General features: G+C 39.2%; 1 protein-coding gene across 1 annotated transcript; it reads left to right on the forward strand.

The window, feature by feature from the left end:
• The first annotated feature begins 6 nt into the window (after positions 1-6).
• On the forward strand, positions 7-22970 carry BMS1 (BMS1 ribosome biogenesis factor). The gene is made up of 22 exons (XM_085312326.1): positions 7-320; positions 444-634; positions 2076-2155; positions 3454-3642; positions 4117-4259; positions 5603-5724; positions 6438-6634; positions 7198-7337; positions 7893-8671; positions 9301-9402; positions 10544-10701; positions 11237-11318; positions 12306-12382; positions 13526-13708; positions 15990-16178; positions 16782-16962; positions 17597-17655; positions 18944-19066; positions 20002-20149; positions 21074-21249; positions 21580-21741; positions 22447-22970. The coding sequence occupies exons 1-22, from the start codon at positions 145-147 to the stop codon at positions 22681-22683; spliced, it is 3894 nt and encodes a 1297-aa protein (XP_085168452.1). The 5' UTR covers positions 7-144; the 3' UTR covers positions 22684-22970.
• The last annotated feature ends 4235 nt before the right edge of the window (positions 22971-27205 follow it).

The following is a 27205-nucleotide window of genomic DNA, read 5'->3' on the forward strand; positions in this document are numbered from 1 at the left end:
GCGCGCGTGCGCGAGCGGCGGCGTTTCGGCGCCCCGAGCTCGCTCGCTCGCTCGCTCCCCCGGGCCGGGGCCGCTGGGCCCGGCGGCAGCGGCAGCGGCTGCGGCTGGTCACGGTGCCTCCCCGGAGCTGGGCAGCGAGGCGCCATGGAGGAGCCGGAGAAGAAGAAGCACCGCGCCAAGCAGAGCGGGCCCAAGGCCGAGAAGAAGCGGAGGCGGCAGCTCGGCGCGCTGGGGCTCGGCCCGGAGCAGGATGCTCGGAAGAGGAACCCCAAAGCCTTCGCCGTGCAGTCCGCCGTGCGCATGGCCAGGACCTTCCACAGGTCGGGGCGGCCGCGCACAGCGGCCTCCCTCCCTCCCTCCTCCCTCCCGAGCCCCTCAGGTCTCCCCTCAGATGCTTCTTCGTAAGCGCCTCCTGTGCTCATTCGTTGTAAATCTCCCCGCAGGACCCAGGACTTGAAGACGAAGAAGCATCACATTCCCGTCGTGGACCGTACTCCTCTGGAGCCGCCTCCCGTGGTGGTGGTGGTCGTTGGCCCCCCAAAGGTTGGGAAGAGCACTTTAATAAAGTGTCTCATTAGGAACTTCACAAGGCAGAAACTGGTTGAAATCCGGGGCCCCGTGACAATTGTTTCAGGTGAGGACACAGATGAGAGAAATGGAAACGCTTGTTTTACATTCCTATTTTGTGTTTGAGAGCTTCACAAAGAAGGAGAATTGTTTGTAGGATATGCTCATGTTCTCATGGTTTTTAGTCAYGTTGAAAAATCACAATTTTGCTACCAGACCTGCTTGCTAATGGGAAGAGAATAGTGAGACTTGGGTTTGGGGCATGGGGCACTTGCTCGTCTGAACTTGTTCCTTTGACTTTTCTGGGATCCTAGTAGGGTTTTTTTTTTTCTTTTTTGATGCTTGTTCAGTTTCTTCATTCTGCAGATTTTCTCAGATTTTCTTTTTCACTGAATCCTATTTTCCCCTGTTTTGTGTCCCTGCCTGAACTGTTTCTCTCTGTCTTTATTTTAGTCTCTATGACTATATATGCATTTTCTTTCTCCCTCAGGTACTCTTTCCTATCGTTCCCTGTGTTTGTGTRCCTTTCTTTCTTAGGCCAGGAATTACTTTACCTAGCCATTTCCAGTTACTTTTCTCTACCTAGGCCCCTGATCAGAGTTTTATGTTGTTTTTCAGTTCCRGTGTCCACTGGGCCTAGTCCATTCCCTCTGTCCTCTTCTTCTATGATACTAGGTCAATCATTGAGATCTTAGGAGGGCACAGCCCACAGCAGCTCACAGAAACAATTTGTAAGGGAAATCTTCYGTGGCCCGAGATTACTGCATGTTTGGTGCAGGTAGACTCTCCAGAAACTTCAATTATTAAATATACTCCTGAAAGAGTAGAAAAATTGCCAAACAGGCGAACTAAAAAATAGTTGGGGGAAAAAATGTGTTAAATTAGGACATTGGTAAGGATTGTTCCTCTGAGACTCTAGGACTGAATTTGGTAATCAATGATCTGAAGAATAAAACTATGGACCTGTGGTCAACTAAAGCTCAGTTAGCTACCTCAAGTTTTATCAAGCCAAGTTAACAGCATACTTTCTGCTAGTTCAGACATGTGTTTAGAAATCGTTTGGTATGGGAATCTGCTTTTTTTTCAAGGCTAGAACAGGGTGGATTTTTCGTGGTAATATCATAAGAACARAAGTATTTAGTAAGAGGAAGTCTGTGGTACTAACTCTAGGATGCAAAAAATAAAAGAAGAGGTGATCAGAAACTTTCTTGGAAGTTAGAAACTTTTATTTGGTGTTAGTCTTCTTTCTGGAAAGAGTAGAACAAGTTCTTTGAAAAGATGTACTACACATTGATAACTTAACCCAAAAGTTTAAAATATAGCAGAATTATAAACAGTTGAAAAAAGATACTTCTGCAATGGCAGATGCCTGTCAATTTGACTAGGCAAGAATGCAAGTCCCAGAACGCATTTAGGAACTTTTGGAATTTGACCTGAGAAGAAAGTAGTGAACTATGAGGTTTGCTTCCTCTGTTTCAGTTTTTGATTTCTCTTGAATTTGTTTTCAGGTAAAAAACGTAGGCTAACTATTATTGAATGTGGATGTGACATTAACACAATGATTGACCTGGCTAAAGTTGCTGATTTGGTAAGTAAGCAGTAGCATATGATTTCTAGTAAAATTTATATTGAAAACACTACTTTAGGACTAGGCTACACCTATGTCTGATCTGTCCACCCACTGCCATCAGAGGCAAAACAGACATTCGTTTCAGAGGGAACAAGTCTAAACTCTAAAAGCAAACCTAATTTTCTGGAGCACTCCAGTAACCCTTAAGCAATGCCTTATTTTTTTGTTTGTTTTTGCTTGGTTTTACTTTTTTGTTTGTTTGTTTATTTGTTTTTTSTAATGGGACAAGGATGTGGAGGAAGAGAAATGCATGTGAATTTCGTTGCTAATACAACTTGTAAACTTTTAATGGAAGACTTTTTAATAAGCCAAGGTGATAAAGTGACTTTTCATTAAGGACTGGTGAACAAAAAACAAAAGTTTTCAGRCTTCACATAGTTTAAAAAAGGTTTTTAATCAAAATATAAAATAAAAAAAAAWATTACTTTTCTAACTGTTTTTATTTGATGTACTTTGGATCTGTCTTTGAAGATCTGTGTGTGCGTTAATATGATCGATTTTGGAGTGTAATTATTCTTGGACTTTATGTACAACTTTCAGTTCAGTGAATTAAACCTACTGGTCTTGAGGACCCAATGCACAATCCATTTATCTCTTCAAATATTCTGTTCAAATGCGTCAGCGAATTCAGGTATCTTTTTACCTACGTGATTTCTGCTTGAGGGGTGAGATGTATTAAAGATACAAAAATCTTTTAGTAAATGTGGCAGATGTTTAAGATACTGAATATACGTGGTAGTGCTGGAAATCTATTTTGTTTTATTGCTATGAGTCTGAGATTATGCAGTTGACTGCAGATTACTATTTTCTRTTCTGAATTCACTGACCAAACATCTATTCAGGGCTATATTGTGATACTGTGTATTATTGTATTCATAGAGTGGGTTTATTCTTCTATAGTTTTCCTGGAGAGAACAAACAAATCAAACTATGTAAAAGAGATCTGATTGCCTGAAAGAAAGAAACCTTATTTCCTAAGCCTGTTAGCTTTTAAAGCAGTTACGATAACATGGACTTTTAAATGTTTATGTAATACACACACGCACACACACATATATAATACCTATTGTATAGATATAAATATTATATATAAAATTAATTTGAATATGTAATATTTAGGTTATATGAAAAAAAATAACAAGTCTGTGTGCAGTATTTTGGTGCCTAGATTTATGACTTGAAAAGCTTGATATTTGAAATTAGCTGATACAGGCATCATGTTTTTACTAGAGTAAATGAAGATGTTCTGCTTTCAGGTTCTAATGCTCATTGATGCCAGCTTTGGATTTGAGATGGAAACATTTGAATTCCTGAACATTTGTCAGGTACATGGCTTTCCCAAAATCATGGGAATTCTTACCCACCTTGATACATTCAAGAACAACAAGCAATTAAAGAAGACGAAAAAGAAGTTAAAACACAGGTTCTGGACTGAAGTATATCCGGTATGACATTTGACAGGCATTTTCTGTTGCTTTTTTTTTTTTTTTTTTTTTTTNTTTTTTTTTTCCTTATGGAAGTTAATAGAAAAGTATGTGAAATACTTAAATGTTTAAATTTATTATATTCTTATACCTTTTAACAATACTGTAAGTGGACAATACTGATGTCATCAGACTTAAAAACATGTGATGCCGGAAAAAAATTCGTTATGCGCAGGTATTGTGCAAGGAGGATCAGCATGTAGRTTTGGAAAACAGGTTAACGTTTTGTGTGCAGTTTTGGCTGCAAATTGTTGTCCCTAGCAATTAGGGAAAAATTTTCATGTTAAAGTAAACTAATTTATTTCATCTTCTAGATCCAACTGAAACTTAAAATATGCAATTATGATATACAGATTTGAATTGCATTAATTTTGTTTGAATTTTGTAGTTGTTTAGTTGATGTTTAATGTTTTTATATATTTTTAATGTGTTTAGGGTGCTAAGCTGTTTTATCTGTCTGGCATGGTTCATGGAGAATATCAAAAGCAGGAAATTCACAATTTAGGGCGTTTTATCTCAGTTATGAAATTCCGGCCTCTTACGTGGCAAACGTCTCATCCATATGTTCTCGCAGACAGGTATGCGCTTTCCTCTTTTCCTCAATCTCAGCATAGACAACATCTTATTGTTTAAAGCAGTGTGTTAACAGAGTCAGTCAGTTCTGTGTGTGTAATGATTATTTATTTTTATCTAAGATAATGTGAATATGTTTTACGATATACCTTGATGGTTTTGAGGAAAAGAAGGCCTACCTTTTTAATCTGCGCCAAAAACTCTGGCTGCTCAGTTCATACTTCCATTGGGTTATACAGATAGACCTTTGTTGTGCTGTAAATCCTTTTGTATCACAGAAAAAAGCATTTTAAATAATCCTGCTTGTTGATGATGATGATGAATTTCTGTGAAAAAGAATTATTAATTTGTATTCCAGCAGCTTAACAACAGCTGGGGAACTAGTCCCCTGTGTTCCCTGGAATGTGTCTTCTGCTGAGTCCCTATACGCAGTGTTTGGTTTGAGGTTTCTGCCTTGGATATGGARGTATACTTTCAGGTGGCTGAGACATTACCTCTGCCTTCATGTTTTCTTACCAGAACACTTAGGTGTATGACTAAACTCTCATAAAAATTCAAGGTGCCTAGAACACATTTCTTTGAAAAAAAGTTAGAGAAGTGCATAAGCGTCATGCAAAGTCCTTTGAAAGGCACAAAGCAAGCAAGGACAGGGCAAAAAAGAAAAAGTACTCTGTAATATTTCAATAAAAATGTTGTTTTAAGTTGCTGTAGCTGCTACRGTTATTTTGGTTGTTAGGCCAGTTAAGCCGAGGTAAGTACCAGCTGTGTCCAGAATGCGCCTCCATCCTTGGCTGCCCCCCTTGTACAGGAGCTGTTGCCCGTGCACAGAGGAGCTCTGGAAGGAGTTTCCACCTCGTCTGGCTGAAAACTGCCAGCCGTCCTGCAAGCGTGTTTTGTATAGGTCACTGCTGTTGTAAGGGGAAAGGTGCTGCATGGCTGAGGGGATCGTGTCTTCTGGCCGTCGCCGCTACTTGCCGTGTTTGCAAGTGTGCCCAAGCTTAGGACATTGATTCTGTTTTTCCTCTAATGGTGAAAATTGATTTTAGGAGGAGCTTKTTTGGAGAGGCTATAAATGATGCGAATGTGCTAAGAAGTGCATATTTAGTGAAATGTCAGTAAGACACTTAGAAATATGTTGTTGGACATGATTATGTAAGTTTTAAAATACAATTCTAAAATGTTTTTGAAAGTTTTTTTTCTTTAAGCATTTTTCTTATATTCATATCATTTTAACTATTAGACTCTGCAAAGCACTTAGTGGCAGCTGTCTTTTATTGATTATTAACTTTCTTCAAAAGTTATCATTAGAACTACTTGTTAGTCTAACAGCTTTTTAAATGTTGAATAGAATGGAAGATTTGACAAATCCAGAAGATACCCGAATTAATCCTAAATGTGACAGGAAGGTATCACTTTATGGCTATTTGAGAGGAGCACATCTAAAAACCAAAAGCCAAATTCACATGCCAGGTAATTTATAAGCTTCTTAAAATTGTGATTGTATTGATATATAAATTCCAACATAGCCGTTGTTATTGCCACTATTATTGTGGATCAATTTGTCTTTAAAACTGTATATCGTATGACTGATTTTTTTCACCTCCTAAAAGCATATTATGTGTTTTAAAAATTATTTTTTGTAGTACCCATTCTTATAAAAATGCTGCATCTCTGCAAATAGTTTTGCTTTTAATCTTGCTATTTTCCTGCGACATTAAATACAGTAATATTGACAGCATCTAAAGAGTTTTAATTATCAGTAATGTTTTACTTTAAAATATGTTTCAAGTGCAAAACATGCCAGCCCAACTAGTGAAAGATAAATGTGACATACTGAAAATTTCTTACTCATTGTCTAAATTTAGTATTTTAAGTGGATGATTAAAAGCTTAAAAATTCAGAGCTACTTTAATAATGAATTTACACACCTACTCTGAAAAGTGAGTTGCTTGTTTCTTTATTAAACAAACAAAAAAGCTTGAAGCTTTGCAGTGTTCCGGTCGTTGCGTATGCTTCTCTATGGTTAGTGGTAGGACAGAAGCATCAGATGCTGTTTGATACAGTGTTCGCTGTTGATGAATCACTGAATGYTGCAATGTTCCTTTGTCTCTTTATGATAAATTGTACAAACTTTAGAATCAAAACTGTGAAAACCTTGTTTCTCCTCTTGTCTGTCATCCTAGGCGTAGGCGACTTTACTGTGAGTGATGTAAGTTTCCTGCCAGATCCTTGCGCCCTGCCTGAACAACAGAAGAAGCGTTCTTTAAATGAGAAAGAGAAACTAGTCTATGCCCCTCTCTCAGGAGTTGGGGGTATTGTATATGATAAAGATGCTGTTTATATTGATCTTGGTGGAAGTCATGCTCATGAGAATGAAGAGGTGAGGAATGCTGCTAGTGCTTTGAATCTCTTCTCTTGCAGATTGTAGTTTTTACCTTCAGAGTCAAGACAACAGCATTTAAAAATAAGTTACTTAGAAGTTTTTTTAAAAAAAACTCTATATGTTTTTTTCTTCTAAGGATCACTTTTGCAGGGCAGAGGACTGTGGGAGAGTAGTTAACTGGTTTTGGCTTGTCAGAGGGACAAGTGGAATRTGTTTGCATACAGATTGAATTCAGYTGTTTTTCGCTGTGTTATGCTAGATGTTAATTACTTGCAGGTCTGTGACATGCATGATTGCTCATATTTGCGAATGCTTTGCTTGTGTACTGCGAAGGAGGCCATCTTTGCAGTTTTCTTGRGTTGATATGGTATCTGCTTTTGAAATGTGAAGAGGGGAAGGGAGACCTTGCTATTCTGAGAAAATGTTTATTTAAGATGCTTTGGGATTTCTTTTAGTAATRTATGTTTCCTCTCTTTTAGGCAGATTAATGATTTGGTTAGTTGTTTAGTAGACATTTGTGTATTTGTTTTAACTAAAATGTAAAAATCTTGATTTTCTAGGAGGAAGTMAGACCAAATCATGAACTAGTTCAGAGCCTCATCTCTACTCATTCAACAATTGATGCTAAGATGGCTTCAAGTAAGGTGTCTCTCTTCATGGACTCCAGACCATTAGATTCAGAAGACATAGAAAGACAAGAGTAAGTTTTGGATTTTTGAGCAGTCTTCGAGCATGAATGAATCTCTGATTTCTGGCCCTAATTTAGGGAAATAGTTCTCAACAGATCATAGCTAGTAGTACTGCTTATTGCTTAACCGTGCCTCTTCTAAGACTGTACAAATGTATCTTTTTAAGGTATGGATAATTGAGATTACAAAAGAATTTCARAAAATACAGTTAAGCCTTTCTGAAATTCCTTGTTAATACAGCCATAAGCAATATGTTTACCTTCTTCCGTTTTGGAGAATGACAATGATAACCTTCAGTAAAATTCATTGTAATACCTATTTCATTCCACAGAAAATGACGTTCCATGGAATTCATGGAATGGTGATAGTATAGGACATTGTTCAGCTTAGAGGTCTTCGTTGCTTAAAGAAYACTGTTGCCTTCTTAATGTACTCTGTTATCTCTCCCTGTTTTTGAAATGCCTGTCACCAAAATATTTTTAAATATTAACATGGAGCTTYGTTGTTTTACTTAAGTTTCCTTGCACTTCACCATCTCTACCCAAATGTGATCTTTGTGATAACAGGTTTGTGATGCCAAAAGAAGAGAGAGAAATTGATTTTAAGACTGGAAGAGTACGTCGGAAGGCAGTATTTGATGATCAAGAAAAAGAAAATGATGATGCAATAAGTGATGAGGAAGATGACCGTGAAGAAGAAGAAATGTCTGAGGCTGGAAGTGATGGTGATGATGAAGACGATGCTGAAGAAGAAAGTGACAGGGAGCTATTAGAAGAGGTGGCTGTCGGGAGTGCTAAACGCCTGAAAAAGGAGGYGACTAAAGAAGAAGCAGTGAATGAACTGCCAGTATTTGCAGACAGTGATGATGATCTTGAGATGAGTTCTGAAGGAGAAGATAAAACTGCCCCTGAAGAAAACGAGATGGAGGAAGAAGGTAGTGATGAACAAGGATCATACGAAAGTGCAGGCTCAGACAGTGAATCAGAAGCTGCAAGGAGAGGAGTAARTAGAGAAGATAAAGAAATGAGATCACAAATTTCATGTCCCAGTCTGAAAAAAAAAGCCATTTTTACTACAGATTCTGGAAATTGCACAGCAGAAGAGACATCAGAATCTGAGGTTGATAGTTCTTCCATGGATGAGGGAGATGATGAAGGAACACATGAGGAATCAGAAGTTGAAGTGTTAGACAGGAAAGGATTTCAGCGTGCTCAAGGGAAGAAAACTGGTACTGTTGAACAGACTGAACTTAAAGCTATAGAAGATGATGAGGAGGATGATGTCGAGAATCTGCTGAAGGAGGAAGAATATGAAGAGAAAACAGATTTTTCTGCTGACACAGCAGGTAAATGATAACTGTTTATTTTTTTTACTTTTCATTTTTTGCTGAGTTCATTGTTGAAGGATATTATAGGTGTATCCATATCCACACAGAGTGTATATATAGTACAATTAAATACTAATTTTGGGGAGGTAACATTTTGTAGTTGCTGAGTAGGTAACTCCAGGTTGGAAACCTGAGATTATTCCCCATTAAGCATTTGATTTGCAGTGAAATTACTCTCAGGTCTCAGGTTTTCCCTAAAATAGGAAAGATTCATTTTAAGAATTCTATTSATAGGATGCTTTGTGCATTTCTTTGTCTTTAATCTTTACGGATTTATCTGTAAAACATACCAAGATCTTCTATCACTTTTAGAAAGAAAAAAAACATTCTTAGGGGAGTGTTATTAAAATGTATTAATAGGAAATGCATTATCATGAAAAGTCAAATTTCTTATTGCTACTAATCTTGTATGCTTTTGCCACTCTAAAATCAGGACTTACCTGAAAAAAAGCATTTCAGTGATTTGTGTTTCCATATATATGTGGATTATGTTAAAAGCAGGTATACTGTAGATTGTGTCTATACATTTCAAGGCTCTTAAGACTTTTCTGTTTTTGGAGGTGGAATRTAAATTTTTCCATTTTCAGGTGCACTTAAGTGGAAAGAGGACCTCTCACAGAAGGCAGCTCAGGTGTTCCTAAGACAGCAGCAGTCAACCCCCAATCTCCGTAAACTCATTTATGGAACAGGTAGAAACATTCTAGGAAATTTCTGTTATCCTAATACATGGTAGCTTTTCATCCGTGGCCATATTTGTGAGTCTGAATCCTTGACTGTTTTGCGGTGGGAGGCTCGAGGAGATTTTATTTTCTTAATTGCTGATATTAATTGTCACCTGTAATTGTGAAAAAGACAGTTTTGTCTTTTCCAATAAAAAACCTTTTGAACTCATTTGACAGACTACTGAGTTGCTACTCACGTTTTCTGTTAAAACATGTTTTTCCTCCCAAACACTTAGAGAATGGTYGTGTATATAGTTGTCTAGTAGGTATTACACAAAATTGTTGTGGTAATGGGTATGTCTCAAAGGGATACCTTTTGTTGGCTGTTTTGAAGAATTTATGTCATACTGAGAGATAGTGGAATGTTGTCTTAGACCATGATTTAGTATTACCGTATCTGTAATAAAGATGTTTGTGAAGATAATCTATTAAAAAAAGTCAGATGGCTTAAATGAAGATAAAATTGTTATTTTTGTAATGTATCCTATTTAATTCACAAATCTTCCAGTAATTATCAGTGTGCGCAAACTTCATCATGCGGAACCTATGTAGAACACAATGAGAATTCAGCTTCTCTAGGGTTTTCACAGTACGGTAGAGGAGAAACTTGCTAACAGATTTTTGTGTCTTCATTTGCTAACTGGCTTGGAGTTGTTTTTATTGTCTGATCATTCTGGCATTGCTTCTGCTTATGATGTTAAAAAAGCACTCTGGTTTCTTAATTGGCGAACTTTTTTWTCAGCTAATTTGTTACCCAAGTAGAACTTTATTTCAAGCTGTTCAGAGGACTTTGAACGTAGGTTTCACTTCACAAATTACACACAGTTCAGCTGCATAACTGAAGTTGGCTTATGATCACAGTATACAGAACCTCGCTTGTCGCTGCTTGSTTTATTTCACCTTTATGAGGGTATTAGTTTAACTTTTAATCTGGACCAAAACCTTGCTTTTTTCTTCCCCCCCCCCCATCTTTTATATTTAAAATTATTTTTAGTTTGCATCTTATTTTCCTCAACCTAACCTGAAACTTGAGGCAAAAGAGAGATTATTGAGGATTGTAATCCATGTGCTGTAGGGAGGATGATCGGATCTTGTATGTTTCATTTAGTTGCTGAGGATGAGGACCGAGAAAGCGAGGATGAAGGTGATGAACTTGGAGGTTTGTTTCACGTCAGCCGTCCAGACAAAGAATCCAAACAGAAGGCCAATGCTCTTGACTGCTCCAAATTCCTAATAGAAAAGCCTCAGGACTGGGATTTGGAAGAGGTAATACTCTTGGATGAGTCCTGTTCTGGTTATAGCCTGATTATGTATGATAAAGCATTACTAAGTTATCGCGGAGAAATGTCGTTGAAACAGATCTATGTGAACTGCAGCCGAGGTCATACCGTTTGCCACTTACCATCATTAGAAACACTTAGCTAACAGATTCCAAGGTTTTTATAGGAAGATAGAGGTAGAAAAGCCAATTTGGTGCTAGGCTCTCTGGATGTACTATCTGATGGCTCACAGTTTGCTGCTCATTTATTGAAAAGTAAAAAGTAGACAATCATAAGTGAAAACGTGGTGTGTTAACCCTTTCTTAGGTAAAGATTTCTGGGCAGAAGTTAAGGTGGTTTCATTCTCCTGCTTGCCACTGAAGTGTGTCATAGTTTGGYAATGATGTATTGATGTGGAGCTGTATATGAGACGGTCAAAGTATCTCTAAGCTGGGAAGATGACTGAGGAGGGGAGAACGTGCCAGAAAATATTTGTGTTGATGAGCTGTAATTGTTTAAAGTGGTGACGCTTCTATTTTCAGGTTATGAGCAGTATTCGAGATTGCTTTGTTACTGGAAAGTGGGAAGAAGATAAAGATGCTGCAAAATTGTTGGAGGAAGATGGTATGTGTAAGATGACTTGATAATAATGGGTACARGTGTTAAGAAAAATATGGTTATTTGTTGTCACATTTTAGTTACGTATTTAGAGTGTTTTCCATTGGTCATATGCTTGCAAATTTTCAAACTGTTTGTATACAGATATAAATGTGACCAAGTACTACTACAAATCTGTGTATAAGCAGGAGGCAAGTAGCACATTTTGAAAATCTACTTTCTGAAAAATAGAGTACATCATATAAATTAGGAAGCAGAGTCTTTAGTCAATGCTTGGACATGCCAATTTTGAGTCATGTATGAGTTTAACTATTCATCATCATTGTACGATTGATTCATTTGATTGTCTGGGTAAAAATAAGAAATATTTCTACAGAAAAACTGATCACTCACATTTGGCTGAAAAGTGAGATCGATCTTCAGGTGTTTTGGAGATATTTTTAGATATGTTTTTAAAAATGTGGCTGTATCTTTCATGAAAGTTGTTTGAAGCTTKACAGCTTTTTTAAAAAAGTATTTGTTATTTAAGGTTATTTACTATATTTAAGTTTTACTTTGATAAAGGTAGAGGCTCAGTTGCTCAAGTGTCTTAAGTCACTAGAACGCTAAGTAATTCTTCATGCGCTCCTGTTATGTGAAATTAATATTGTGAGGCAGTGGTATCTGCTCTGGCTTGATCTTGGAATGACCCTAACCTTTGTTTGCATTTCTGAAATCTTAAACTATGCACATTGAAAGGACAAAGGGGAAGCCACTGGAGACTGAGTTCAGCTGAGGCTTTTCAACTGAGAATATAGAAGAAGACAACACATTTCTAAAACTGTTGATAGAAAATAAAAAAAGACATAAAACAAATTTGGGCAGGGACTAATCTACTAAGCAGTACTAAAAGGGTACATGTAGTACAAAAAATATGAAACAATGTGGAGACCACTAATGGAATGGTTAACTGTCAGTTTTTTTGATTTTTTTGGGGGGTGCTTCTTGTTGCAGAAGAGCTTTATGGAGATTTTGAAGATCTTGAAACAGGTGTTGTGCACAAAGGAAAGTCTGCTGCTGAAGGAGATGAGGTATGACTTCTATTTGCATGTTCTTGAGAAATATATATGTATCTGTGAGCTTGTACATACATTAAAAATATATAATTTGAGTTTCTGATAAATGATAGGCATCCTATGTAGTATATATAGTTTTCATGACCCCAAAAGAAATAAATTAATAGTGTAATAGGAACAAAGCTGTGAGGAAGAGAAGGTATATTATATAAGATATATATTAAGGATTTCGGAACCTAAAAATACCCAGAACAGCATATGGTTTTAATCTCAAGTTGATCTGTTCTTCAGTTATGTAGGAGAAGTCGCCTTACTGTCCTTTAATTATGTAGGAGAAGTCACCTCACTGGTTTTAACAGTAGAGGTCAGGCTTAGTCAAGAGCTTTAGAATGTGGAGTTACAAGGGAAGTGTTTAGAACCAAATGTGATTGTAACAGTTYGTACTATGTAATTTCATGTTTTAGATGCAAAAAGCTTGGTTTAAATGCAACTGACTGAAGACTTGCGCGTTTTCCTAGTTATTCCTCACGCCTGCATGAAAGAGGTTGTCTGGAGAACTTCATGTTGGATTAGTTGTGACTTGACCATCTTCTAAAAACAGAGCTGTAGTTGTCTGTGATAATACAAGTTGAAGAATCTTAACTTTTTTTAACTTGAACAACTTTGTCTTCATGTTTGATTATAAAATAATTGGTAATGGCAGTGTTCTGGCAGTATTCAAGCAGTTATTCTTGAACAAACTTCCGCTTCTCTGATGTCTTCAGAGTACTGCTTTCCAGATCATATTAATCATATTACTTGATGCTATGAATGATTACTRTTTTATTCTCTCTTTTATTATGTATGTTTATTTTTACTTCAAAATAACAGGCCAGTTCTAGGGTCTGCTCCCTGATGTGTAGTTTGATGTTAAATCATTATATTTTTTGATTGAAACAAAAGGGATATGATTAGATTGTGAAATGTTTCAGTTATTCCTGAAGATTTATTTTCTTTTGTAAATAACTCTTTTCTACCAAAAAATGGAAACAATTTACAAGTCTCTGGTCATTTGCATTATGACACTATTACCTTTTTTTAGTAATATATTAAACTGTTAATCAGCATGGCTTGTTTTTAGTGAACACTTTAAATGTTTGCTAACTTACTATTGGTTAGCCTGAAAGTGAACAAGAGGAGAAAGAAGGAAAAAAGTCCAAACCAGAAGCTGAGGAGGAGGAAAAGAAAAAGGAACGCATGGACAAGAAGCGGAAATTGAAAGAAATGTTTGATGCAGAGTATGATGAAGGGGATGCCACATACTTTGATGATCTTAAAGAAGAAATGCATAAACAAGCCCAGGTATGAGCTGCCAACCTTGCAATTTATCTCACTATACATTTTTAGAAGTATCTCAGAGTTTCCCTGGAGACACACCTGACATTCAGCAGCCTCTTCAGAAAGTGCGGACAAAGAAATACACTCTTAGAATTTTTTATTGTTGGAACTTGTTGGTTCTATGAACTTTAAAGAAAAACCAAACAACTGAAAGCTTAAATTTAAATGACAGTTAACTGCATTCTAAATAGCTGAACATACCAGGATTTTATTTTGCACAAGGAGATGCTGGTTTTTTTTATGATCTCAGTAAGAAAGGCACTCAGATTTTGTAAAGTATCACTTAGAATGCCATTTATTAGCACTAACGCTATAAGGGGAAGAGGATTAGTGTAGATAATCTTTCAGCCCTTCAGACACTGGGAACTCCATGTTGTTCAGCATCAAACAAGTCTCCAACCAGGGCGCAGCACACTGTGCAGATCCTGTCTGTGGAAATTGTTATCCCCTTTCGGGCTTTTGAGCTCTTAACAGGATATTCTTGATATAAAACAATTCTATTCATAATTTATAATGTCAAATGAAAAGAATGTTTCCATGAGAAATTGTTGCTGCACTTTTAGATAAAGACAAGGACGTGCAGGTGGTGTAATTGCCAATGCCAAGTGGGACCTGACTATAGACTTCTACAAGTAGTCAGCTAAGTATCCTGTGGCCAGCAGGTGTGTGCAGCACAACGCACGCCTGCAGGCCAAACTGTACGTGCGACACAGCACCATATAGCACAGGCCTATGCCTACTGAAGTTAACTGTTATGTAGATCACTAGCTCCTCTATCTACAGTGATCTTCCAGTTAGGATTATTACAGATGTGTCATCTATACCTTATTCATTTAGAAGTTTTTTAGTTACCCACTTACCACTTAATGATGGAAGTAGGATGACATAGATTAAAAAAAATAAAAAGAAATGGCAGAGGGCTAAGGGTTTTTGAAGAACAGAGAAAGAGGGGGGGGGGAAGGTGGTCTTTTATCTGGAAAAAGGCCAAAATCACAGAATCACGGGTAACATTGGAAGAGACCTCTGKAGATCATCTAGTCCAACATCCCTTGTCGTGCTAACTTCCGTCAAATAGATTCCCAGTGCTATTTTTAGTGTGGTTCTTGCAATGTTATAAATGGATAAGGAGGTTCAGTGAGGCAGCATTTTCATCAAGCTGTCAAGTTATTTTGAGAAAAATAATTGATGACCACTGCTCTGTATGCTTAGTGGGAGTCTTTGGATAACAGTATTCAGAATTTGAAGGGCTGATTTTGTGCCAGGCCTCATTTTGTTAGATAAAATCACTGTAAGTTTTAAAGTAGCTTCATTCTTAAGCTGACTTGGAAGAACATTGCCGTATTTTAGTAACAATTTCACACTCTCATCTTTTCTGACAAAATCTTGCCCTAAATAATMATTAAATTAATTATTGCCCTCTGGCATTAACCTCTGACATAAGTGACCGTATGAGCCCTGATATGCTGATGTGCTTACTAGGAACACTTAATCTAAAAAAGGCAATTCCAGTAACAGAATATGAGACAATTTATAGTTGTTTCACTTGAGGTCTGTTACAGAAATATTTATCAGCAGTCGCTGTGATCCTGCTACAGGAGGGAAGGGCAAGGACTTCAGTCTGTAAAGGCGTCTTAAAAAAATGACCTTGGACCACAGCATTTTTCTGTATGTTAGTGCCTTGAGGAAAGAAATAGTTGGCTTAATTAAACATGGCATCTTTGTGCGCTTAGTAGCTGAGCATCAGGGGCTACCGCAGGAAGATATTTTGTTAAATACATGCACAGAATCTGCATGCATGTGGCACAGAAGAGCTTTAAAAGACCCTTCTGAGGACACAGGATGTCTGAGGATACAGACATGTTTTTAAGCTGCTAAGTAAGGTAGGAGCCCAGCCTTTTCATAGGTGACATCTAAAGAGCAGGACATCAGCTTTAAAAGGTACTCCTGACAATCGTATCTTTAAAATCCAAAGTCAGCATTATGAAAGGTGTATCACAAGCCCCTGAGTCACTTGCTTCCCGTGGRCGCTGTCTTTCAAGCAGACTAACAGGCCCACTTGAGATTTCAAATTSGATGGAATTCATGGTGGTAGAGATCTTACTCTGAAGAAAGTCACAAAACCTATTAGTTCTTTTCCAAAAGGTATTATGTAAGTGCTAGCRTGTTTTAAATAAACTGGCACCTTTTGTACCAGTTAATACTTGAATTTGGTAAAACACTTGGTGTCTTTCTCTTTGTTGCACAGCTTAATCGAGCTGAATTTGAAGATCAAGACGATGAGACCAGAGTACAGTACGAGGGCTTCCGGCCTGGGATGTATGTTCGAATAGAGATTGAGAATGTGCCGTGTGAATTTGTCCAGAATTTTGACCCTCATTATCCTATTATCCTGGGTGGCTTAGGCAACAGTGAAGGAAATGTTGGATATGTACAGGTATGTAGCGAAAGCTGCAGAGTGCACTCTGTATCAGCATGGGTGTGTTTCAGCATAGTTGGAGTTATCTTTTATTTTTTGATTGTTAAGGATATGGTAAATGGAGAGGAATATTCATCTTTGTCTTGAATAGGAACATATTCTGTGCTTTTGACACTTGTCTTTACAGTCAGACATTGGATTTTTACAGGCTTAATTGAATGATTGGAAAAGTTATTTATATTTTGATTTTGCGGAGAGGTCTTGGTCAGGACTGAATTCCGCTGTTGTTACAATTGCTAAATCACAAGTTTAAACTGTACTCTTAGTTCGTGGTATAAAGACAAGTGACTAGAGAAAAAGTTACTAGTGTGKGTATCTTTAAATATCATACATGCTCATATGCACACAAATATGATCTTAAAATAAGTGAAATACTGACTAAGCTTTATCTTTCCAGTCAACCTAATGTTAATGAAAATGTTCTAAGATATAAAGCTTACTCTGTAAAAATTTCTAGTGTTAAATCAAAGTTGTTCTCAATCATTTCTAAAATTAAGACTTGAATTTCAGAATTAATATTGTTATCCTGTAATAGCATTGTTCATCTTTTCTTCTAATTAGTTACGCCTGAAGAAGCACCGATGGTATAAGAAAATACTTAAGACACGTGATCCTTTAATCCTCTCATTAGGGTGGAGGCGATTTCAGACTATCCCTATGTTCTACATTGAAGATCACAACGGGCGCCACAGGCTTCTGAAGTATACACCACAGCATATGCATTGTGGAGCAACTTTTTGGGGTGAGTGGGGGGGTGTGGAGTTACCATCCCCGGTTGTTTTATTGTTATAAAACTCTCAAGCCTTAGAGGATATATCATAGGGTGTTCTGTTGTTGATGTTTTTTAAAAAAACAACCCCCCCCGACACACACGCACTTCATCCCACCCATCCTCATAACCAGCTAGTAGCTTTCAGGATGAGAAGTTTCTATCTTTCAAATGTATCTTCCCTATGGAATATAAAATAACACTGAATAGCATAGTAAAATAAGCAATTGTGAAAAGAGAGAGAGGGAAGTGGTGCTGGATTATTTGGCTTTTAGTTAAATTCTGAGTATTTTAGCTGGGTGGTGTCATTTCAGCTGTGTCTAGAGAGACAGAGTGTGAGAGCTTGTGCAYGTTACAGGCCAAACCCTGCAAATGGTTCTGTATATGAGTAACTTCTCTTGCAAATTTCTTGAACTTCAGTGGGGCTATTTATGTGAGTAATGGGTCGAATGCTTTACTTAGCCTGTCTCCAGTCTTACTGATTTGGAACATTCAGCATGTCTAAGCTTTCTGTTTTTTTTTTTCCAGTATACTAAGCTACCTTTAAATAGAGGTTAGATATTATGTAGTAAAGCACTTCATAATTTTTTAYTTATTTCTCTTATAGGCCCCATCACTCCTCAGGGCACAGGCTTTTTGGCAGTTCAGTCTGTCAGYGGCACAACGGTAGGTCTGACCTACAGATTTGGAGAGGAAAATCTGTGTATATTAAAGCAGTGATGTTGTAGGATCTGAGAAGTTAGGAAAACTTTAGCTTTTGCGAGATATATGGTGATGAGATAGAGAAGTAGATAAAGACTTTTTTTTTTTTTTTAAGTCTTCATCTGCTACACTAAAAATGACAAATGGTGCTTCACTGTTTTCTGTAGAAGGTTTTGTCTGCTTATTTTTCAGGTACTAAGTACTTAGRTAACTTTAAAATCCTTTTCACCAGATGAGCTGTTGATATTTCTGAAAGAGTTTGTCTTCAGTCTGATTTGTTTGCATCTTAGCAGAATGCTTATGGGTATCTGAATTATTTTAAATAATGCTTGAACAGTATTTATCAAACATTAACTTTGTTGCATATATGTTATCTAGAGATAGATCCATGTTTACATACAGCACCTAGCAGTAGTTTCAGAAGGCATTGTAATGAGCATGACAATCAGAGTGGTGATCCCTGTCTCTCTCCTAAAATACACTTTGTGTAAGTCCTATTGCATAGTCGTCTTTTGATACGTTAGGTGTATAACAGTGACTTTGCAGAATCACAGAGTCACAGAATAGGTAACGTTGGCAGGGACCTCTGGAGATCATCTAGGCCAACCCCCTGCTCCAGCAGGGTCACCTAGAGTATGTTAGACAGAGTTTCATCCAGGCAGATTTTGAATGTCTCCAGAAAAGGAGACTCCACGACCTCTCTGGGCAACCTCTTCCAGTGCTCGGTCACTCTAACAGTGAAGAAATTACCCCTCATGTTCAGGTGGAACTTCCTGTGGTTCAATTTTTGCTTGTTGCCTCTTGTCCTTTTGCATGGGACAACTGAAAAGAGTTTGTCCCCWTCCCCTTGACACCCTCTCTTCAGTTACTTATCCACTTTGRTAAGACTTAAGCAGTGCATAAAGCCCTGTTTTACTCTGAGGTGTTCTGTCTGGGTAAGATTCTGTTTCAAAAAGAGAACAMAGCGAAGCACATAAAAAGAACTCTCAGATTGCTTCCAAGTTAGTTACAGTGGCAGTTCTGAAAATCTCATTAGTGAATGGTAGGAATGTAATGTCAGCAGTAAGGTAACTAGTCTGTACAAAGTTGATTTGTATTTGTCATGCTGTGTTGCTCCTGTAAAGGTTATAAATTCTGAACTCAACCTATAAAAAGCTGTGAAATTGTGCCAGCAAAATTGTTTCTTCAGTTTTTAGTAATACATGCATAGTTACACACACTCAGCAGTGTCTGTCTCTGTCGTATGTTTCAGCCTGATTTCCGGATAGCTGCCACAGGAGTTGTGCTCGATTTAGATAAATCCATAACTATAGTAAAGAAATTAAAGTTAACTGGTTTTCCATTCAAAATTTTTAAGAACACCTCTTTTATTAAGGTAYGTATGTATGTTTCTGTGCTGCAAAACCGTAAGTACCAATATTAGGAAGAAACTTGACTCAGCTCACCTGGCTTTCCTAAGGCAGCAGTTCCCCATAGTTATTGCAGAGTTCTGGATCTCAGTAGCTGCTTGTATGTTTTGAGCACTGTTCAGTACAGTCTTTAAAGGTACTGGTCATTAGTCAATGAATATCAAATATTTATCAGACAAAATTGTTAGATCAGTCTCCAGCCCTGGTGTCTTGCGTGCAGTTTTGATCCTGGCTAACTTCAGCCAGAGGACCAATGATTAATTCCAGCAGTGCTTAGGACTTCACAGCTATGGTAATGAAAGTGTTTAGSGGCAGAAAGTGTGGCAGGAGTGAATTTTTCAGCTGCCCTTAATCAGACTTTCAAGCTGAGGAAGAGGTTAAATTATTTTTGATTTGGGGCAGTAAGCAACTAAGTACTCTCATCCTAACCAGCCAAGCACTCAAATATTTAAGTTAAGCATACACAGAGGTTTTTCTGAGTTGTAATTTATGAAAGAAGTGCAAGTCCTGGAGAGCTGTATTGTATTAGTCTCATAGCTAGCAGTTTAAGWCAGCTTATTTGCTTTAAGGTACAGTGTGTTCTAGCAAATTATTGTGAAAGTGGACTGGGCAGATTGTCTAACATTTGTTCAGTTTTAGAGACAAAGATATATGTATTGCTAATGTTAAAAAGCTGTGTCTTTGATTGTGACTGAAATCAGATTTTTTAGTAACTTATCTGAAATTCACTTCAGTAGGTTTTGGTATGATCAGCGCACTTAGTGTAAAGACAACATTCTGTCACTCAAGTTTCTTCATAAGACGTGGTGGTGGGAATTACTTACGTTTTTGTGGCCAGTGTAGAGAGGCCAAAAAGACAGACTTAACATCTTGAATGATGGTGGGTAATTCTCACTTTCAGGGAATGTTTAACTCTCAGTTGGAAGTGGCTAAATTTGAAGGTGCAGCAATTCGAACTGTAAGTGGTATCCGAGGACAGATCAAAAAGGCCCTCCGAGCTCCAGCAGGTGCTTTTAGAGCAACATTTGAAGACAAGTTGCTGATGAGTGGTAAGTTGGACTTTCCATGTAGGATTAATAGGGAACTGTTACCACTTTCATCYTGCTTTGCATATTGAAAAGCAGCATCCCAGAATCACTGAAAATTGATAATTGAGATATGRATTCAAAGAGCATGACACCTCTCATGAGACACAGAATGAAATAAGAAAACTATATTTTATCTTGAATTTTTTCATTTATGCTCAGAAGTCATATACTACACACATGAAAAGGTTTGTCTTGGAGATCTATTTCTGTGAGAGCTGTMAAGTGTTTATACAGCTTGCTACACTTGTCTTCCTGAATATGTAAATAACCGGTATTTATTGGAACCAGTGTTAGAAGGGTATTTTTTTGATAAATCCGAAGAGTGGCATTGTAACTCTTTAACCAAGAGTTTTTCTTGTGCGCGCGTGTGTGTGTGCACATGTGTGTGCATGTGGGCAGGGGGTGGGTAGTGATCTGTTGTAGTTGCTCCGTATAGCTGTGATCATGACAACATGAGTTTGTGATTATCTGGGTTTATATGATCTCTGTTTTCCTAAGCACCATTGCAGTTATGGGTAGTGCAAAATCAAGTTATTTTATAAAAATAGGCAGAAGACGAACMATTTTCATCCACTGGGATATGGATATGGAATAACGGATAGGGTGGTTGGTATTCAGCTGGCTTGTCTTCAGGCGTATGTACTCTTTTTGACYGTATATATGGAGTCTTGTGTAATATGGATATATAAATAATGTTATGTTGCTCTTGTGTGAAGTTGAGCAGATCTAGGGTTGGAGGAGGATTGTGCCCTGTCTAATGGATAGGTGAAATACTGGCCTATGGTCTAGATATTAATTATCTAATCTGTTCAGATAATCTTTGTTTCGGCTGCAGATGTGATGAACTGTGGTGTCAAAGCCAAGTAATATTTTCCTTCCTTTCAGATATTGTCTTTGTGAGGACTTGGTATCCTGTTTCTATCCCAGCATTTTATAACCCGGTAACATCCTTGCTGAAGCCAGCAGGTGAGAAAGATGATTGGAGAGGAATGAAGACAACAGGCCAGCTGAGGCATGAACGAGGCATCAAACTGAAACAAAACAAAGATTCCCTCTATAAGGTATATTATGTCTGTGATTAATGGCAGGTGTTCATTGCATAGGCRTATGTGGTTTTGTATTTTTATCCTCAGGGCACAGTCTTTCCTGGCATAAGACAGGAAGGAAGTGGTGGAAAGCCAAGTGTTGTGTGTCAGTGATAGTTGATAGAGGAATTGGTGGAGCAGAAGTCTCCTCCAAAAGCATACTGAGACTTCTGTTATAGTAAAACAGGGCTGAACGTACCATCCACAGCCAGGTGCAAAGATGTCAGAAAACTATTTTTCTGAAAGGTGGAAAATGAAAGATTTTAAAAATTATTAATCTTACATGCTTTACATCCATTCTTTTAGCCTATAGTGAGGGAGAAAAGGCATTTCAATAAGCTGCACATTCCCAAAGCATTGCAGAAGGCACTGCCTTTCAAGAACAAGCCTAAGAATCTTGAGAAGAAAGGAAAGACTCCAAAAGACCAGTGGCGACCAGCAGTTATCAGGGAGCCTCATGAAAGAAAGGTAAGRATCATTTATTCTCAAAACAAGCACTCCCCAAGAGTAAATGCGTTGCTTAAGCCATTTCTAACTAACTGTTTTAGCATTTGAATGTTCTTATACTTCATATATAAATGAGCATAGTGGAAAAGCTATCTCCTATTTGTTTTACTCATTTTCTGTGCTTGGTACATATATATGCAATTGAACCCGAGTGGTTGGTGTAGTAGGTCACCTGAGGCCTAAATGTAACTCTTGTCCTTGTTGTGGCATTTCCAAGGTATTTCAGTTGGGCACAAAGCTCTCTCAGTGCGGGTGACTTAATTTAACAGCTTCATTTGTCTTGTCATTGCTATTCATTATTAACAAAGAASAGGAAGTGAAGCAAATTACCTACTTCAAAAACTGAGAATTGTAAAGAGCTTGCAAAGGCAAGAAGAGCCAAACTTCCGTTTAGGCTTCCTGAGAAGTTACGTATTTTATGGTAGCATTTAGGCACAACATCTTAAATAATATCTAACCAAAATCAGAGTTCCTAAAAACTAAGCCTTTAACTTCACAACAAGTTAAAGTAATTAAATCATYTTAGAAATTGGGAAACAGGTCCAAAAATAATTAGGAACTTGCATTGAATCACTGATTCATTGTTTGGCTCTTTGCTGAAATTGAACTACTTTTGCTCATCAAAATCGAACTGTTTGTATGTTGATCCTTTTTTTTCTGTTTTAGATATCCGCGTTGCTTAGTGCTTTGAGTACAGTGAATAATCACAAGATTAAGAAAGCCAAAGTAAAACATCGTCAGCAGCTTAAAGAATATCTCAAAGTTAAGCAGAAGGAGGAAGAACAGAAATTAAAGAGGCAAAAGGAGGCTAAGAAAAAAATCTATCGCATGTTGGGACAAAGAGAGAAGAAGAGGCAGAAGTCAAGCTTGAAGGGATCTAGTGAGGGAGAGAAGAGTATGTAAACTTTCATATTTCAGGCCAAATCATAAAGTAGGATAGCTGTGCAATTTTCTGTTAAAGAAACAAAAAGGCCTTGGACTGCACTAAAATTCTTTTTAAGAGGAAAAGAAAAAAAGAAATATGACCTTATTCAAGCTCTTGAATACTTTTGGAAATGTACATAAATCAGATGTAGAAGTATGGATTGGTTTTTTTTAAACAGTATTCCAGAGGACTTTGTATTTCATTATATTTCTATCCATACTGCACACTGTCCAGCTAATAAAGTATTTTAACATCAGTGACTGAATATTGTTTGTAAGTGCTTTGTCTTAGTTTCAGTGGACTTCCATGGAAAAGGAACTCCCCTGAGTAAGAGCCTCTGTGCTTCTCTCAGCAGGTCTATGGAGCCATTGTCTTAGTTTTGCCCTTGACAAATCTTCCATTAAAGGCATCAAGATCGGCTGTTACTGGGCAAGAGTTTTGCGTTTTCAAGCTTTGTGCTAGTGGGTGTCACCAGTAGCGCTCTCCTGTTAGGTCACCTTGTCCTGCATGAAAGCATCTCTGGGAGTRTTATTTAGGCTTATCCCTCTCTCACTGTATCTAAAACATATCTTCAGAAGGGTGTTTTATCCAGATCATCTGTTACCGAAGCAGTTTGGGRCACCCTGGCTGTGGGCAGGACCTTCACTGACGACAACTTCCTGGGCGAGCAGTGTCAGACCTTTCCCAAGTGTGTTAACTCCAGGTGATTTTCTGTGAAAYGTGCCTCACTGGGGTAAGTTACTTCCCTTGGGAACATCTTCTGACAGCTCGATTTAATGGTACGTTAGGCTTTCTTCAGATGAGCAGAGGCAAGAGGTGGTAAAAGGTTTCAATCTTGTTAACTGATGAAATCTTTCTCAACATGAAAAAATGCTTTGAACCACCATTCTGTGGAAGAGCAGAGGAATTTATTTTCATTATATCATATATGGCTTTGGTTACTGTGTCATGCCTATTTTTAATACTTCATCTTCAAACTCATAGTGGGTCAGATAAGATCAGTAATTTCTTGGTCTCTTTCCTGAACGATTTCCCCCTTTATCAAACCAAAATTCATTATTATTACACTGTGGTAATATTTGCTATCTCAGATGGGAGATCCCAGCTGGGATTAGGCTCCCTTTCACAAAAGTGTTCTGCTGAATGGTTTTGTAGAGTTTCATGTAAACGTTTAACATTCCAGGATTTTCTTAATTTAATCTCAATGTTCTGTGCTCCTAATATTGAAATTCTAATGCATCCATTTTTGTCTATRTGATACGGAGCTGAGACCAAACTCAAATTAATTCGCCTATATTTTCCTTATAAGGCTCAACTGAGGTCATATGAATATGAAAACATGAGACTTACTTTTTAGATAATAGAAGACTCTTCTATTAAGTACGCCGTTGGTGCCTTTAGAGGTGTACGGCAAGGCTGACGGCCACACTGCAGCATGGAGCGGCCCGCTATTACTTTGTTCTGCAGTATTGTTTCTTCTGTCCTGTTGTGCTAGGTTATGTCTYGAGAACTAGCAAGGAAATGCTTCCATTAATCCCACGGTTTTGATGCGGTTGTGAGCAATGGGGATCTTCTGTTTTATGGGCTGATACGTACCTTCTGCATGTTTACCCTTGCATTCGCCCTGACAGTTTATGACAMGTAATTGCAGTTCTATGAGCACTAAGGAAGTAACCACTGCACCATGTGACCAAAAGTTTCACTTTTGCTGTTTGTATTTAATCAAAAATAATTTTGATCTCTTCCCTGCATGTACTGAAGTGCGCAGCYTTTTGCTAGTTTGCTGAAAACAGCTCAGCCAAAGACAAAAATGGAGCAGTAGTGTTCTTCAGTCTTGTTTTCGTTGCAGAGAGGTCCGTTCAGAGAGCTGACAAAGGATGGAAGTGTTCCCTCCTGCAAGGACTATGAAATGCAGAGTCTTTTTTTATTTTGGAAATTTATGAGCGAGAGCGGGTTTAGTAACCACTGCAGAATCTGTCATTGCAATGGACTTGAGGAGGCCTCGTGCTGCCCAGGTTTTACGGTGATAGAGAGCTTGGCCGGGGTCCAGCGTATTTGCTAATTGTTCTTGGGCCGTGATTTACAGCGCTCTGGGGAAGGTCACTATAAATCCTCTGCTGCAGCATGAGGGAAGAGGCATACAATGTATAGATTAAAATCATCGCTGTGGGTATTTGTCCGAAAATGATAACTATTCTAGAGCTTTTGCATAGCTGAGAGATTGCATGAATATTGTACGTGAAGACATCTACCAGAGTCCTGGTAACAGAGGTGTTTGTTTTTCATCCAAAAAGACTAGGAAGTATTTGTTTTTAATATTAGCAATGGCCTCTAATAGAGCTTTTGGCCTGCTTTTCACATCGTGTTTCTTAGTTTTATCCCCATGGAATATGAAGGGGAAGTGGTTAGTCCTGAAAAGTCTAATGCTAGAGCTGGTCTAAGTCCTAAACTTGTCCCTGGTGGTGCAGCACTGCCGCTGGCTGACTCCCAGCCGTGAGGTTTGGGCTGGGGACCGGCTGTGCACCTGCACCGCCGTCCGGGCGGGCGAAGCTGCTGGCTGTGGCCAGCGTGATGGTGTGCACTGAGGTGACCCCAAAAGCAGGAGGAAACCTCCAGGGGGGTGACGTTCCCAGCATCTGCTGGGAAGTCYGTTCTCCGGTGCTCTCAGTGCTGCTCCAGAGCCAACAGAGTAAAACTGTATCTGTCAGGGGGAAAAACAAATTAAAAAAATCAGTCTTCCCCCCTACTAGTCAGCTGGTGGAGCAGAGCAGAGGGCTGGGGTTATCGGAGAGGCCTGCTGGCACTGCTCCTGTGCTGGCAGGTGGCTGAGCAAGGGCTGAGCAGCTCTTATCTCCAATGAATGCAGTCAGCCCCGCGGGAGGTGCAAATAATTAGCAGCTGTGTTCATGATTAAGCCCCAGGCAAACTTTAAAAACTGCAGCAAAAACAAAGTCTTTTGTAAAATGGCTTCTATGTTAAAAGGAAAAAACAAAATCTTTCAGGAGGGCACTTCATCAGCACGTTCTTCATGGAGCAATGCGAAGCGTTTCGTGGAGACAGGTACGCTAACAAGCAGCGATGGAGGGGGGATTTCGGCAGGAACCGGGCAACCTGCAACGCTGCAAAAACATGCAACTTGAGGGAGCGACTCAAGGGACGCCGCGGCGCCGCCGGCCGCGTGCAGCTCTGGGCCCGAATCGGGGCGAGACGAGGCGCGAGGGAGTCGGGGCGGCCGTCGGGGCCCTGCCCGGGCGCCGGGCTCCCTGGCCTCGCAGGTATTCCCGGGAAGCGCGAAGCCGCCTGAGGATGGGTTTCCATTTCGGTTTACTTAGGCGGTTTTCCACGGTGGCTCGGGGAGGGGGGGACCTCAGCGAGCCTCCTCGCTCCCGCGCGTCCCGGCTGCGAGCTGTCCTCGGCCGCCAGCCAGGCGGGTCCCCTCGCGGAGCGCGGCGGTGTCGCCCGCCGGCCCGACCTGGCGCGGCCGGGCGGCCTGGGCCTGCGCCGTTCGGAGCTCCGGCAAGGTGCCGCTGCTGGAGCCGCGCGTTCCCGAGCGCCCGCGTTGACTCGTTGCCTGCTTCAACGTGTTGTGCTGAGGTTACTGGGTTTGGGGAACGCAGGAATCCATTAAGCTTCTTAATAGGGCAGCTCATTCCAATTACAAGAGATGCATCGGCGGAGAGGACGGAGATGCGTGGAGATCAATGCGTTAAGCAGTCGCCTGAATGGAGGAAACGGAGGAAATAGAGGAAATGGATTAAAATGAGTTCTGCTCAGTGCGGAGGCGATATTTGCCTCTAGGTAGTACTGAAGCGTGGGGCTGCTTGTGCTGTGAGGGAAGGCAAAGCATTTCTGTGCTGTTTGGGTCAAAATCAGATAGAGACGCACGGCTTTGATCTTTTTTTTTATGCCTGATAGAATACATTAGCGGGCTGGCTGAATCCTTCACAGTGTGGTGTATTTACTAATTTCACCTTTTGTGGTTTACAAGCGGCCTAAGGAGACGCGATGGCCGCTTAACTCCCGCTCCCTGGGCAGTAACGGCTGTGCGGGGCTCGCTCGGCCCTCTCCCGCGCGCCGGGAGCTGACGGCCGGCGCTGCCCGGGCCGGCCGAGGCCGCGCCGTCGCGCCGCCTCGCTGCTTGGAGCCCTCCGGACCGCCTGGGCGCTCGCCGGCGCGGGGGTGCCGCCGAGGTTTCTGAGGCACAGCGCTCGTTTCAGGCACAAGAGGAAAAGGCATTTTCCGGAGGATCTCGATGAAGGAGTCTGCGATCTGATGTTGGTTGTAGCTTGGAAAGAAATTTCCAAGCTTTATTCCTGAAAATATTAGAACCTAACTTATTTATATAGGATAGGTTGTATTATCTAAAAATCCTTTATTTTAAAATTTAAATTAATTAAATTTAAATAAGTGAAGTTAGCACCTTGTATTTTAAATAATTTTATCCAAATTTTGCTGCTTTATCCACTCTTGCCAAAACTCACAGTGCAACTAATTAAAAAA

Source organism: Rhea americana, unplaced genomic scaffold (assembly GCF_003343005.1).
Source record: "Rhea americana isolate MKP2758 unplaced genomic scaffold, rheAme1 scaffold_36, whole genome shotgun sequence".
In the NCBI taxonomy this organism is placed as follows: Eukaryota; Metazoa; Chordata; class Aves; order Rheiformes; family Rheidae; genus Rhea; species Rhea americana.